The following is a 16,464-nucleotide window of genomic DNA, read 5'->3' on the forward strand; positions in this document are numbered from 1 at the left end:
CAGAATGTAACATGTCATTGTGTGATGCTATTATTCCAACATGCAAAAGCAGTGAAAAACTGATTGTAGGCTACAGCCCCCTGTCTTGCTGTCCACATTACCGATGCGGTAAGGGAAACACGAATAAACAATTTGTTCAATGCTTTCCAATCTTGTAATGTCTGTTGTAAGAAACTTCATTTTACAAGTTGATCCAATCTTCAGCAGAATGGGACATTAAATAAATGGTAATGGAAATGGTATATCTTTTTCAAATTCTTCAATAGTTTTTTATTTGTGTTTTGTGTTACTTCTAGTTTACAGTCTGTTTTTTCTCTTTCTTTGACTATTTATGTATTTATTTATTTATTACTAAGGGTAAGAAGAATACATTTTATTTATCTTTTTAGCATTGTTTCTGTGACTCTTTAACATACTATTTCATCTCTTACAGAATGTGATCCTTCGGTTTGTTTCAATTCTTCTCAGCTGGACTGCAGAGAAGACCAATTTATTGTTGAAGCAAAACTGGAAGATCCCTGCTGTTTCTCTTATCTTTGTGGTAGGTAACTGAGGAATAGTTAAGTACAATCTGTATTTTTAAATACAGTAACTGAAACCAGGAGTTCCTTGAGATGCCAAGTAGGAGTTTATACAAGGCTGTCTGGAGCATGAATTACTCTCATGTTCTGAGATCTTACATTTCCAACATCATTTTTAATGTCATATTTGCTCTGCAAAATAATATTGTTAACGGACACTGTTCTTCGCAATTGAATTATATGATCTATGCAGTTAGTGATATATCATGGATTGCACCTGAGTCTCGGTGGTTCTTTAACACTAAACTGACTATTAGTGTAAGTTCTGACATCTAAGAGCACGCACAACTGTTATATTTCTAGTTTTGAATGTCAGTTCATAAAAGATCTGTTACCCACATAAGCATGACTTGTAATATTAAAGAAAACTTGTGTGTGCTAACTTCCTAAAATTTGTAAATAGTTGTTTATTTTTAATTTAGTTTGTGAATCCTGTATTGAGCCTGTTCCCTCGTGTAATGAAGGGGAAATTCTCACCGTAGACCTTCATACCATACGTTACTGTTGTCCTCATTACTATTGTGGTGAGTGTAAACATTAAAACAGTCTGTTACCAAATTTAGTAAAAAAGACAGGGAGTGTGTGTGAACATCTCTTTGGTGCAGCATTTAGGGTGGGCTTTGTCTAGAGACTAAATACTCTAAATTAGGGTGTCTACTTTTGAGGTGGATTTAAAGTTATTGGTACATTCAATGGTAGTCTAGCCAGCACTGTCAGTAGATTCTGAAGAGCTTATGTACCTCACCAGACAGTATATAGCTACTTTCATGGAGATCTAGATACTTAGATACTGATATATTAATCTGGGTCTAAATCCCATTCTTAGTGTATAAATATACAACTGTTCATAAGTATCTATATACTAAAAACATCTGCAATAAAATATGTTACACCTCTGTTGTCCTCTTCATTAGTGTTTGGGCACTTCCTCCACACCGCTGATTTTTAGGTGAAGGACTAGGCCATGGGTTTCAAATACTACTGGTCTGATTAGTATCCAAACAGTAAGAAGACCAAGAAAAATATTTGCAGTGTAATGTAGCCATTTTGCTAGCCTTATAAAACACAGAGACTGTACTATGTGTTCTTAAGTAATGTCAGTAACTGCTTAATTTCGATCAGTGGTGTTCCTGAACTAACTCTTGTCCTAGTATGGTCTCTGGGTTATTTCAATTTATTATGGATTCTTCCAGTAGTTTTGGAGCTTGCTGATTTTTACTTCAGGTGGTTTCACCTTTTGGTCCTTTCCTTCTCTAGTACTTCCACAATGGTTAAAGTATACAAAGGCTTTTGCCCCTGTTTTTCCGATTTCTCACAGCTAGAAATATAGATCTTACTAGGTAGACTTCTTTCAGAGTCTCGGTAAATCTCTTCAATGATACAGGCATGTGCAGTTATTAAAGTCATTTTTTGCAATGGTTTTCAATTTCAATGGCAATTGAAATTTTGCAATGGTTTATTAGAAGAAATATAAGCTGGAAAGCTCAAATGAAATTTAAGTAAATTCTGATATCTGTCTTTCCTCCCTATTTAGTTTGTGATGAAAATTTTTGTCCTGAGCCTCCTATGAATTGCACAGATGACATGACACTTGTGAAGGAAAAAATACCTGGGAAGTGTTGTCCAGAATGGCACTGTGGTAATTACTTCATTCTTTAGTCACTGCTTTTAATAAAAGCTAGCAATTAGCTAATTGACTAACATGCTTTTCTTGTTCTCAGAATGTATTTGTGAAAATGCTACTACGATGACTTGCAAATTGGTAAGAACTGTCCTTTAAATGTATTTTGAATGGCGGTCTCTGTTTTTACTTCTCCCTTTCCATTCTTCGTTAAATTAATTGTAACGGGGCCCACCAGCCCCCAGCTCAGGCATGAAGCTGCATGGCATGAAGCTCCAGGTTTCTGCACAGTATTGTTAGATAATCCTTGGGGAAATTTCACTGTGTGTTTTAGGATGACAAAGGAAGAAAAGTAACTGTAAAGCTATTCAGTTCAATGCTGACTCAAACTGATACGCTGGAATTTTCCCCACTTCAACAATTCATAAGTGTTTTTAATAATTAATGAGGCGTGAACTTTTTGATCAAATGTGAATTTGGACAAATGCATTATTTGTTAATCATTTATACTTTCAATTAGAATGATTTAACATTATATTATTATTATTATTATAGCAGGTATGAGAAGTCATGAATATTTTGTTCTTTATAGACTCTCTCACAACTGGGACTGTGATCTGGAAAATAACTACAAACCAGAGTTCAAACTCCTACTGTTATCGTAGTGACAGGGACAGTCTGTCTATCAAATGCTAGTAGTTTATACTTCCCTTTATGTGAAGATTGCATAACGTAACATATATATATGAGCTACAAATTTTAACCGGTTTTACCTCTCTTTTGGAAGAAAGTTCATAGCAGGCATTCCTTTCCTGATATGCTTATTATTTAAATAAATTTGTATCTCAGAAAATAACTGCTGGTTACACAGAGCAAATGATGTCTTCTGCTCTTCTTTAAACAGATAAATACATTGAATAATTTGAAATGGGCTATTTTTTCTTGAGGTCACTGCAATTTTTCTCTTTTATGGAAGAAGAGGTAGAAGCGATGAAGACCATAATTTAATTTTTTAGAGAAAATCTCTCTTCTTGGCTTTACATTTATCTGTGTATATCTTTTCAAACTTTTTTTTTATCTTTTTATACTCAGGGAGAAGTTCAAAAAATAGATAGTAGTATTTCCAGTGCTTGTGGATGCACTCACTACATTTGTGGTAACTTTTTATTATTCATATCTGCTTGGTTTTAGATTAAACTAAAAAAGGCATGCAAAGAAAGCCAAAACAGGGCCATTATCACCTCAGATGTAAACAATCTATGTAGATAAATAATTCTATTCTCATTTTTAAGTTATGCTTTCTCTACTAACTAATCAATTTTGTGGCTTACAGCGTGAGGCATAGGAAGGTATTCACAGTGTCCATGCTATCTGTGAATCCATCCACCCATGTGCGCTATTGATCTCAATAAGCCAGCATGAGGGCATGTGCCCAGTTTTAACATTGCTCCTTTCCATAACTCAGCCACCTTGTGTGGAGGAGATTTCACCCACATAGTGCTCAAAAGTGTGTGAGGCATTCCTCAATCCCAGCTGTAGCTCAGGATAAACTGCTACTAGGAACAAAGCACAGATTTACATAATGGCTTGAACATACTAATGTCTCAAAATTACTTGTAGGAATACTATCTTAACTGACAGAAAGGTTATATTGCAGAATAACTCATGTAATGTAAGTGGTCTGATCATAAATATCATAACTCTTTAAAAAATAAGAACAACCATTTTTTTAAAACAAAACAAAACAACTTCCATAGAAGGAACATGATCAATTTTAGGCAGATATGCATTTTTTTAGCATTTTCTTGAGCTGAATTACACCCTCACCTTCTTTTCCTGTTTGGTAATTTACACCACACACCGATCAAGTCTAAAACTTGAAAGGTTTCTGCAGCATGTAGAACATTTCCTTACTTCTGTTCTTACAGTATTTCTGTTAATTTGTTTGGTGATGTTTTATTTCTTTCATAATATTTTTTCCTTTTGGTGTTAGAGAAGGATGATGTGTGCATCTTCCAAGAGGTAACCGTACTGAATCCTGGACAATCAGTGATTCAGTACTTGGATGGAGACCTTTGTTACACTGTGCAGTGTTTACAGGAAAAAGATCAAAACACAGGATACAATGCCATGCATTTTACAACAGTGAACTGTTCCCAGCAATGTGAAGCAGTAAGTATTCTTAAAACAGAGGAATTATGCAGTTTATGAATAAAACTTTACAATTAAGATGAAAATCAGAAGGCACATTTTTGCTAGTCCAGTTTGCTCAGCAAGAGCTGAAAAACTTAACAGCATCTTTTAAGTGCTTTTTAGTAGTGTACATAAGTATATCCATCAATACATATATCATTGTTCATTTAGGTATTGTTATTTTCAGAATTCAATGAATTTTCATATACTATATACTATATATGTATATTTCATATACTATATATGTATATTTAAAGCAACCTTTTTTTTTTTTCTTATTTGGTTTTCCTTTTCTTTCAGCATCAGTTGTATATTCCTTCCCCCAGTCACCATAGTTGCTGTGGTACCTGTCAAAATGTGTCCTGTTCTTTTCTTACTGAGAATGGCACACAAATTGTGTATGAGGTAAGTACCTCTGGAGAGCGACTGAAAATAAGTATACTGATATGATAAACACAGGAGTCTGACAGTCACTTCCTTATGTAAGTCTTGCTTCAAACTTCCTTAGTGTTGCTTATGCAACTAGCAGCTGTCTGTGGTAAATTACATAATAGGGAAAAGGTGTATTTATTTTTAGACTTGCCATTTCACAGTTGAATACCGTGTTTCACTTTATTGGTTGTAATTATCTTCCACAAAGATGGGTGAATGTCAGCATTTACTAAGGCCAGATAAGTACAAAACAGAAATCTAATTGTAGCTCTAAGTCATATGCTGTGATGTAGATGACCTGGGAATACTTTTGTGCTTCTGGATCCACATCAGGACACCTGTGTCCCTCTCTTCCCATGACCTCTTTTCTCCCTGCTGTGATTTTTACAGTAAGCAAGTGTTCAAACTGAATCGCTGGGATTCAGGATCCTGATGGTGCACTCCAGCAACCACATACAAAGAAATTTAGGCGTTGTCATATCTTGCTTCATTCTTCATGTTGACTTCAGAGGTTTTAGGGCAAAATAAAGCATAAGCTCTTTTTTCTGATGAAGACTCACTCTAGTACACTTAGTATCTCCATGTAGGAGCCATTGCTGCAGTTACATGATGGCCTTCCCTAACTGATGTGGACAGGTTTCAACAAACCTTACACTCCAGCACGTACCTGCAGCACACAGGCATCGCTTTTACAGACATTTCAGTTGAGATACAGCTGAACTGTGTTGTCTTTGCTGACAATGGTTTTGTATTATGCATTTAGGAAGGCAGCACCTGGGTATTCAACTGCACAAACTACACGTGTGCAAAGACTGTGTTGGGGGCTATGATAGTGGGCTCTGGTGTGGTCTGCCCCCCTTTCAATGACACTGAGTGCACAAAGGTTTGTACTTTGGCTGAGGTAAGTAACAATAAGTCATGTGTCAGTACGGATACACTTGAAAGGGCGCACATACTTTGTGTGTTTTCTTTAAACTTAAAAAAGTGGTAAGTAAGAAGATGTAAGTGATAAATTTCAGTCTTGTTTTCTAGTTTTCTGTTTGCATTTTGGCTAACAATATCTGTGAGGAATGCAGAAACTATTTTCAGGCTTCAATATTGACTGCATTTAAAATATTGTTGAATTGGAATTGTACTTGAGATATTGTTGTATAAAGTGCTAATCACTATGTACTACTTTATTTCAGAATAATATTTTGACAAGACGTAGTATATATATATTAAATAAATTGGATGAACCAGTTTGGAAATCTTATAAATATGGGCCACATTAAAAATTCCTTAAATGCAAGGATTAGAAGGCTGACTGTGTATATAAACTTAATTATCCCTTAAGTTAAACATTGTATAATATTAAAAAAATGCTTATCATACTTGAAAGGATACCTATAGTTATACCATATATCTAAAAATGCAAATTTGGCACGCCCATATAAGCTTGTTTGAAGAATATGGATATTTTGTGTACATTACAAATTCATTTCAAAAACTTTTACTTCTATTTTATTACTTCTCTAACTTCGTAATAATTCTAATTCTTGCAATTGTGGCATGCTATATATATAAATTATAGAAACAAACAAACAAAAGCAATCAACAAACATGTAGAGAGAGTAAATACCAATTGTTTGAGTTCAAAGGGACATTTAAAGGTCATCTAGTCCAACTGCACTGCAGTGAACAGAGACACCTACAGCTATATCAAATTGCTCACAGCCCCATCCAGCCTGACTTCGAATGTCTCCTAGGATGAGGCATCCACCATCTCTCTGGGCAACCTGTTCCAGTGTCTCACTGCCCATATTGTAAAAAGCTTCTTCCTTATATCCAATCTAAACCTCCCCTCTTCTGATTTGAAACAATATTCTTTTATTCTGTCTCAGCAGACCCTGCTAAAACCTCTGTCCTCCTCTTCCTTATAGCCCCTTTTTGTATACTGAAGGGTCACTATCATATCTTTCTGGGGCCTTTTCTTCTGGCTGAACAGCCCCAGCTCTCTGCCTGTCCTCACAGGGGAAATGTTCCACCCCTTGGATCAGTTTTATGGCCCTCCAAACATACTCTAACACGTCCTTATCTTTCCTGACTGAGGACTCCATATCTGGACACAGTACTTCAAGTGAGGTCTCACCAGCATAGAGTAGAGGGGCAGGAACACCTCCCTCAACCTGCTGACCATGCTCCTTTTGATGCGGCCCAGGATACATTTGGCTTTCTGCAAGGGCAACACTGATGGCTCATGTCCAGCTTGCCATCCACCAGTACCCTCAAGTCTCTGGCAGGCCTGTGCTCCATCCTTTCAGCTTGTACTGATAATGGAGGTTGCAGCAACTCTGATATAAGACCTTGCACTTGGTTTTGTTGAACCTCATGAAGTTCACCTGGGCTCACTGTTCAAGCTGGTCTAGGTCTCTCCAAATAGCATCCCATCCCTTGGGCATGCTGACCGCACCATGCAGCTTGGTGTCATCCACAAACCTGTTGAAGGTGCACTTGAACTCACTATTGATGCCATTGATGAAGATATTAAAGAACATTAGTACAGACACCTGAGAGGCTTCTCTCATTACTGATCTCCATGTGGACACTGAGTCACTGACCACCACTCTGTGGGCACACTCTCACAACCAGTTCCTCATCCATCAAACAGTCCACCCATCAAGTCCATTCATTTCCAATTTGGAGAGAAGGACATTATGGAGACCATGTCAAGGCCCTTACTGAAGTCCTCACTATCTTTTCCCTTGTTCACTGACACAGAAGGCCACCAGAATGGTCAGGCAAGACTTGCACTTGGTTGTCTCATATCACCTCCCTCTCTTTCATGTGCCTCAGTATAGATTCCAGGAGGATCTGTTTCATTTTCTTCCACAATGCCAAGGCAAAGCTGACAGCTTGGAAGTTTCCTGAGTCAAAAGGATATCTTCACTTGCTTGCATTTTTAATATCTAACAAACAACTCTGGGAAAAAAAAGAAAAAAAAGAATTTTATTGTTTGAGAAAAATAATTTAGCATTTCAATGGATGTGAAGTTCTGCAATTCACCTTCTGTTTCAGAAGTCTGTATTTATGTGTATATATATGTATATATTATATATATACATGGGTATTTTTATTTATACATATATATATATGAATACCCACGTATATATATATAATGTTCTAAATAGCTCTTTGTTAGGAACTTACTCTCTGCTTGGCTATGAGTGGTGTAAATTATTTTATGTCATACACAAACTTACAAGAATGAATTTTCTTAACTTTCTGACTAAATCACAGTGGTAGAGAAATAGTTGATAATAGATAATATAAAAAGCTGTTTGTAGAAACTAAGTGATTTATATGAAGGAGATCGGATCAGGTAAGATTAGTAGTGACGAGTTCATTTCCAGTGTTAAAAATTGAAGAATCTGTGAACCAAACCTTCATGTGATGAGTGTCTGTGCAATTCTCTTGATTTAGATTGTATTATTTTTTACTAGTCGGACATCTTTAAAACATGGCATCTCTTGATATACTATACACTGTTGCATGGAGCACAGTCTTTTTTGATATATTCTCCTTTTATTTTCCTAGAATGGAGGAATTGTGCAGACGTACAATGATGGCTGCTGCAAGACCTGTAAGTGATGAAGGCTGCAATAAGTGCTAGTATAGCTTTGGTTTGGAGGGCTGTGTTTTTTAATTCCTCGCTGAGACGAAGATAAGGGAAAAGCATGCTGTTCCCCCACAAATCAAATAAAATTGTTGTAGTTACTTAACAACTCTTATTAAAAGTTCTTGCTTTGTTTGGCTGCTGTTTTTAACATTATTGTTCTGGAGTATAACCAATTTATCCAAATATAATCTTTGGAAAATGAAAAATTACATCAATTAAAATACTGAAAAGATTACCTTTATTGCTACGTAGACTGTGAAATATTGCCAATATGATTTTCACCATAAAAGATATGGATTTTCTCCCCTAAAATAAATTCTTAATTTGATTATCACTGTCCAAAAATACAAATTCATTCTGTTTTATCACAGTATATTTTCCCGGGTCAAAATACTTTAAAAGTGAACACTGAAATAAAATATTTTTAATTGGAAATTATTTCTTTCCACTATAGAATATATACTGAAAAGTTTTGGGGAGTTGAATAATATTAAAGTTCCTTAGGTACATCCCTAGATAAATCCCTAGTTCTCTAGGTAAATCCCTAGATAGAAGATTGACTTTTTGATATCTGGAAATACATTCACTTTCTCTGAGTGTGTAACTTTAAAACATTCTTAATGAAATGTAATGCAAGTTTGCATAAAGTTGTCATAACCTATGCAAGTTTAAAAGCAAGCTGCAAGTGAACTCTGATTATCTCTTCAGTTTTGACTAGGAAAAGTTTTCTGATCAAATTCTCTAATTATCTGTACCTAAAAAGAAAACTCTGTAATATGAAGTTTATATGAATATGAATATGAATTCATATGAAATATGAAATTAACTATGTAGTGCAAGGACTTGTTGAATGCCATAGAAATTACTTTCTCCCTCTTTTGACCTTTCTGTACTCAACACCAGCATTAGAATATTCTGAATAATTAGTCTGGGATTTTTTTAAAGTAAATCTTTAGTTAATAATATTGAATGGGAAGACTTAATATTCATTTTTATCCGAAATAGAATTGATCAATGTTCTAGTTTCTATGCTTTGCAAAGCCTTGAAACAGATCTTGAAGTATTGTTATAATCTATCATATGCAAATCATAGAAAATAAGAGCACTTTTAATAAACAAAATGCCTTTTTTTTTGTAAGTATAATCAATAGAGAAAATTAACAGACCAGAATTGTGCTAAATGTTATACTTCAGAAATTCTTGCTCAAGTGGCTGCTAAAAAAAGATATGATTTATACAATTATATGCTTTTTTTTTTTTTTTTTTTTTTTTTTTTTTTTTTTTAAACTAAAAGCATGTGTCCAGTGGTGAAGTGGATAAAAAGAGTATGTATAAATAGAGCTTGCAAAACCTTGGTGTTTTAATGGGAATAAATAAGTCTTTCTGGAAAAGCTTGATTCGATGCATGCAAAGTGACTGCATATATTTAATTCTTACCTTGCCATAGAGAGTTGCAAAAGTTTGGTTTACAAGGAAGTGTTCAGTTTTATGTTTATCAGGAGAGTAATAAAGTTTAGGCTATCTTTAGTGAGACTTGAAGCAGCTACACAGTTCCTAAATTTGGAGGACTATAAGGAAACCTCATCACCTTTTGCTAAAAGAAAATTTGCAGTTGGCAGTGTAAGAATTAATAAAATGTCATTTATATCAACATGTTTTTTTTTTTTCATGAGAAACTTATATTCCTAATGGTTCTGCCAGGTTCTGGATTGGGTCTATTACCCTTTGCCATTAGTCCAGTAGTGCCTACTGGTAGTATTAATTGTGAACCAGGTATTATTTTTAATAATGTATTTTTTTATTTTAGTAATTTAGTAAGCACTGCTTGTTTATATCATATATCTGTCATCACCACTAAATGCAACCATGCATTTAATGGCATTGGGCCTGATACTGAGAGATGCTGATATCCTGCTGGCCTCCCAGATCAGTATTTTCTAAAGCTTGGTCAGGGTTCACTGCTCAGCACCTGTCAGGATTAGGTTCATTGATTTACAGTATATGCTTTGGGTGGTTCTTCCTCCTGTTCATTTCTTAAATTGATTTTAATACATAAACTTACTGTATAGAGTAGCTATAACAAGAAATGATGTTACTTATAAAAATATCGTCATCCTAAGTAATGCTACCATGAGATTTTCTGATCTTGTGTCTCTAGTTAATGTCTAAACTATTTTTGCCTTTAAATATAGCAAAAGTGCCCATTCCTGCCTGATCTTATCCTTGCAGATATGGATTTACACTGTTCTTCTTGTCACAAATAAAATGTTTTCAAAGTAATGAAAATGTTGGGGGAAAAAAAACATGCAATCCTCAAAGTATGATCGTGTGTTAATAAATACTCCTTCAAACAGAATTCATAGTGATTATAGAACTGTTGCATTATGATAATATTTCTTTTCTTTAATTGATATAAAAGTTGCAGTAACTGGAATAGGATCCCTTACTCACATAAGGAACAAAGAAAGCAAGCACACCTGAAACTGAATGCAGATCTTTCTGACAGTTGAAGAGTGAAAAGTATAGCAGCAGAGAAGTTTACATTAGACACTAGTGCCTTCTATGCTGAAATGTCATAAAACATTGAATCATAGAACCACAGAACGGCTTGGGTTGGAAGGGACCTGAGAGCCCATCTAGTTCCAAGCGCCTGCTGTGAGGAGGGTTGCCAGCCAAAAGCTCAGGCTGCTTAGAGCCTCATCCAGCCTGACCTTGAATGCCTCCAACGATGGGCCATCCAGAGCTTCTCTGAGCAGCCTCTGCCAGCACCTTACCACCTCTGAGAAAAAATTTCTTCCTAATGTCTAATCTAAATCTCTTTTCTTAGTTTAAAACCATTTCCCCTCGTCCTATCACTATAGATCATGTAAAAAGTCATTCCCACTCTTGCTTACAAGCTCTCATTTTAGTACAAGAGGGCCACATAAAGGTATCCCCAGAGTCTTCTTTTCCACAAGCTGAAAAAGTCCAGCTCCCTCAGCCTTTGTTTGTAGGAGGGATGTTCCAGATATATCTTTCTGTGACTTGTAGAAGTACAAGGATTGTATCGTCCACACACATTTATGCTGGCAAATGCTTTCTGATGGAAAAAAATAATTAAAGGAATTTTTTTTGTCAAATGCTACTGAGGAAAGAGAATCAAGATATTACAGGCTGTCATCATCTAGTTTCACAGGAGAATCCAGTTTGACTCTGCAATGTTCAGATTAAAATCTAGTTGAATATCTTTGTTACTCAGAGCTCACTAATCTTACAAAAGTGCACAAAAGGATTCTGGAGGAGAGAAAAGTTATCCTTTATTTGTTCAACTGACCACGCAGGCATGCGCTGATAGTGGAGAGGCCCTACTGAACAATGGTTGTTCTTCTACATGCTGGATACCCAGAATATAGATGATTTTGATGGTTACTGGAATTTGAGATCAAAATAATTTCTATTATATAGATATCAATACTAAATAGTCTGGTAGGGACTGCAGCATGAAAGACTTTATATTTATTTCAGTATTATATTATTATTATTTCTATTATGTTAAATATGGATTTGCACTGTACAGCTTTATTTTTCAAACAAAAGAAAAGATCTCCTATATCTCCCAGGATGTACTGAAAATGTAGTATTTTCATAATCCTGTATCCTATAAATGCTACATACTTCAGTCCTAGGTAGTAAAAGCATGTAGCATATTTAGCAAGTATTTTCATCTCTCACTGTCAAAGCTTTCTTCAATGATCTATTCCTCCAAAGGATATTGAATTTTATTGTTCTGTTTAAATTTTAAGCATTCAAATTAGCATCAAAGTTATAATCTTATAGCTTACAGCTTTATCTTCTCAAATGTCAAGTTCAAGGAAGTGTAGTATCAAAATCATAATTTCAATATTCCCATTAAAAACAGAAATAATTCTAATGCTATTCAAAATTTATGCATCTTTCTCCTAATTACTATAATACTTGCTCTATGGGCAATTTTAAATCTTATTACTGTTTTCATATTTATAAAATCTGTATAGCTTAATGCACCAGTTGATACCTCATGTGCCAGCTATAAAATTGATAATTCCCCACAGGAATTTTTTATTAACTTATGAGGATTGTTCTGTTGTTTTTTTTAATTACATAAGGAAGTAGTAGTATCAGTATCTACCTAAATGAAAATAGTGAATAATCATTAAAATTATTTGAATATTTTCATGCTTTTATTATTAAAAATTTGGTACAAATGCAAATCAATTCAATGTGCATCTTTTTCCATATTTTATCAGGCAAAAAGGAAGAAAGGATTTGCCAGAAAATGACAATCAGGACAACTATAAGGAAAAATGACTGTATAAGTCAAAGCCCGGTAAGAATAAAAAAAAACATTTTTCATGCTGGTCCTATGGCATGATCAGGTCAAGTATCAAGAAGTAGGCTATAGCTGTCTACAAGCAATGAAAAATGTTGCTGTCTTCTCAAAAGCAGGCCTTTGACCTGATGAATGTTATTCTACTTGTAAAAGGAATTAATCAGCTGTTCCTGTGGCTGAAAGAGTGAGCCCTCCTACCTGGCTTCAAATGAAAAGTACACAGAGTATTTGCACAAGTACACTAAACTCTTCCCCATGAAATAACATCCCATTCTAAAGAGTAGTAGAAATGTGTCCAATTAGAATGTGATGGAAAATGGGCTACACTCCCCCTTAAAGAACTTTACTCTCTGGGTGTCATCTGCTCCACACAGCATGTCTCCGTATCATCAACTCACAGTTCCCTTTATTTTGTCATCTACTTAAGGCATCTTATTTTTCATCTTTGATTTATTTCCATCTATAAAACCCAGGACTGGTCTGATAAGGACGTAACACTTAAAAGAGAAGCAGTTGACACGATGTCTTGGGACTTCTAAAAGGCCTCCAATAAGATTTTGCTGAAGAACCTTAATAGTCTTAAGGGGAAAGGCAACACACAATCTGAAAGCTGGGCAAGTTAATTTCCAGCCTGATAGAAGGAAATCAGTGACATATACAGGCTTCACTACAGTAATAAATGTGTGCTGTATTTATTTCATTTTAGAAGAGTAAATATCGAGGGAGTATAATGAGAGAGATTGTTAATGATTAGGACAGGATCTAAAGAAGTTATTTTTCTGCTCACAAATTTGATGAAAGCCTTATTATTGACCTAATTTCTTCGGATATGGCCCTTCTCTTGAAGTGCTGCTTGAAGAGAGTGCATCAGAGAGCACATTTCATAGGCCTCATTTGCATAAGAAATCAAATTAAAACAATATCACAGAGAAACAAGGTCTAATATAGTCACTTCTGATATCCTAGCATATCAACATTTGTTGAAGTTCTAATTAAAACTACCAATCTACCAATTTCTGCTACAGTATCGGCTAGGAAGATTTCACATAATGTTGTATGAGAGAAGGCTTGGCCCTGCTTTAGTCTAGTGCACAAATAATTTTATAGCCAACCTCTTCCTTTGCTGGATTGTTGCATCTACTTTCTGGATGTATTTGTTACGGTGATGACACAACTTATGTTGCACCCTTAGTTGCAAGCGCTATGATTACAAAAGGAAAATGTTTTTGCACTGTTGCACTTTTCCTCTTGAACCTTCAAAGAGAATGACAGACTATCCTTTGCGTTCCTTAGAAGAATGTAACTTTTCAGCAGTGAACATGAAATGGACATTAAGTTAGCTATGATGTTTTGACGTTATTCATCAGTAAAGTAAGGATTCAGTTTTGTTATCCACAGCACAAAGTTGACCTTGCTCCATGCATGATTAAATAATGAAAAACATATGATTTCACATAAACTTTGCTTAAAAAAATGTATCTCCATTTGAATGAATTTTAAAAGTGAACTCTTAAGACCAGAGTTCTTTTCAAATGTAGAAATGGATTTTAATCAGAAGTTTGGAATGTTACATCCTGAAAACAAATCCTAAGTTGTCTAATCGCAATTCTTTATTTATTCATAGATAAATGTGGCTTCTTGTGATGGAAAATGCCCATCTGCAACAATTTTCAATGTCAATATTGATAGCCATTTAAGATTCTGTAAATGTTGTCGAGAACATGGAACGCGCAATCTGACTGTGCCTCTACACTGCTCAGGAAACGGCACTGAAATTATGTACGTCATTCAAGAGCCTGTAGACTGCTCATGCCAATGGAACTGAACATTACCATGAACATGATTTTGTTTCAAGAAGTGAAATGAGGTTCCTTTCACCAGAGTGCATTTTCTGACCTTGGATGGATGTAGTACTCTGCAGAAAAGAATACGATATCAATGATGCTTTATAATGTAACTTTTCTGAAATTAAGTAGAGATTATGTTGTTTTTCAAATTTCATTTTTAACTATCAGCATGTATAAAAATAAACACATAAAACCTTTTTTACAAGGTGTAATTTAGGTGTCATTTACTTTTCAACGGCTTTCTGATGAGCTGTTTATGTCCCTGTTTCGTGTTTTAAATTTGTACTTTCCTGTTAAATTTCAGAATTTATAAGTGGTTCTTTCACTTCTTTCAGTGGTTGGACCATTTCTGTTGAGGACCATATTCAAAAGCAAAAGATGCACATAGTGGTTTTGAGAATGACTGAATTAATTTATTAAAAAAATATGAAAAAATATTCAACGCGAATGTTCTTTTATCTTGCTGAAAGGTCTGTCTTTTGTCTGTTAAACTGTTGACAGTGACTGGACTATGCTTAAACTAGAAGTCAATGAGAAACTTCATGACTATGGTCTATAAGTAGTTTTATTTCTAGAGTAATAATGTCTTTAAATCGTTGGCATTTATTTAATTTTGGTGAATAGTATAAATGTTAAGCTTGACTAATTAAAGGTTGAAGTGTTCAAACATTTCTGCCTTTGTTACAAACAAAGCTTTCTGATATGAAGAAAATCATTTTTTATCATTTTTTTTCAGCTTACACAAAGAAGATATTGGCTGTCTGCTTGCTAGATGTAGAATAATGTTCTATGTATACACATATTTATTTAAAAAAAAAGGAAATTGCACATTTTAATTTTTCATAATGTGTTTCCTCCTTTGTTTGATAGTTTGAAATTTTGTGCCCAACAAACATTGCTTCCTTTTAAGTATAGAAATTTGGACTACTGACTGAATCTAGGATTTATAATTTTTGTATACAGGAAAAAAAGCCTCCACGTGAAGTATCTTTTGAAGAGCCCAAGTGTGCTGTTAATATTCATTCAAGTTGTGAGTCTCCATGATTCAGCACCTTAAACTGAACATGCTTTCACTTTTAATAAAAGTACCATGTCATTTTATTGTAAAAGCTAAGAACACAACTTTAGGCTTGTTTTTGGAAGACTACTTTGCTTCATAAAGTCGCTGAATGGATCGTGGCTTAAATGATGACAGAGGGAGTTTGGCCATTGACTCCAGTGAGTTCAGTATGGTCCTTAATATGCAAATGATTTCACAATTATATTTCTTGACTAAAGCTTTGAGAACTTTTTGGTGAACTGTTTTTATTTCAGGCTGTCATGATCTAATTACAGAACGATTAGATTATTACATTGTTTTATACAATGAAAAATAAGTAAAACAACAGCATTGAAATCTAAGGCTATTTTGCAATTTTGTGTGAAAAATCTTCAAACTTTTGCTTTTTACAGTTCGATTGCTTATGAAAAAAAGCAATATATGCATTGAAATCAGTCTTTACTAACAAGACTCAATGTACTCATCCATCTCATTAAAAATAGTGACCTGGTTTAAAAATGAAAGAATAATCCATTGAATTGTCAGTAAAATGTTTAGCAATTAGAAAGGTACAGTGATCAACTAGTGATTGGTTTTTTGTTTGTTTGTTTTTGGGTTTTTTTTTTTTTTGAAAGTATATGCTTTATTTGCACTTTTTATGACTTGATGGCAGATATGTCAAGACATTGTTTACTAGGGCCTGCAACCAAAACCTTTTTGACATTTCTGTAGGAATTTGTGTACA

General features: G+C 34.6%; 1 protein-coding gene across 4 annotated transcripts in view; it reads left to right on the forward strand.

The window, feature by feature from the left end:
• The window catches only part of OTOGL (otogelin like), an 88,938-nt gene extending 73,303 nt beyond the window's left edge, over positions 1–15,635 (forward strand). For 2 of the 4 annotated variants that reach the window (XM_090139194.1, XM_090139208.1), the window contains 12 exons: positions 4–108; positions 434–541; positions 1,004–1,105; positions 2,116–2,220; positions 2,303–2,343; positions 3,295–3,358; positions 4,196–4,374; positions 4,696–4,800; positions 5,591–5,710; positions 8,404–8,449; positions 12,751–12,830; positions 14,458–15,635. In XM_090139194.1, the coding sequence (XP_089995320.1) occupies positions 4–108; positions 434–541; positions 1,004–1,105; positions 2,116–2,220; positions 2,303–2,343; positions 3,295–3,358; positions 4,196–4,374; positions 4,696–4,800; positions 5,591–5,710; positions 8,404–8,449; positions 12,751–12,830; positions 14,458–14,658 (1,256 nt within the window). In that variant the 3' untranslated portion in view covers positions 14,659–15,635. Of the gene's footprint in view, positions 1–3; positions 109–433; positions 542–1,003; positions 1,106–2,115; positions 2,221–2,302; positions 2,344–3,294; positions 3,359–4,195; positions 4,375–4,695; positions 4,801–5,590; positions 5,711–8,403; positions 8,450–12,750; positions 12,831–14,457 lie in introns of those variants that run through there. The other 2 variants (XM_090139202.1, XM_090139213.1) reach the window with 2 other exon arrangements.
• The last annotated feature ends 829 nt before the right edge of the window (positions 15,636–16,464 follow it).

The sequence above is a fragment of the Phasianus colchicus genome, chromosome 1, assembly GCF_987193195.1.
Source record: "Phasianus colchicus chromosome 1, bPhaCol1.hap1.1, whole genome shotgun sequence".
Taxonomy (NCBI): Eukaryota; Metazoa; Chordata; class Aves; order Galliformes; family Phasianidae; genus Phasianus; species Phasianus colchicus.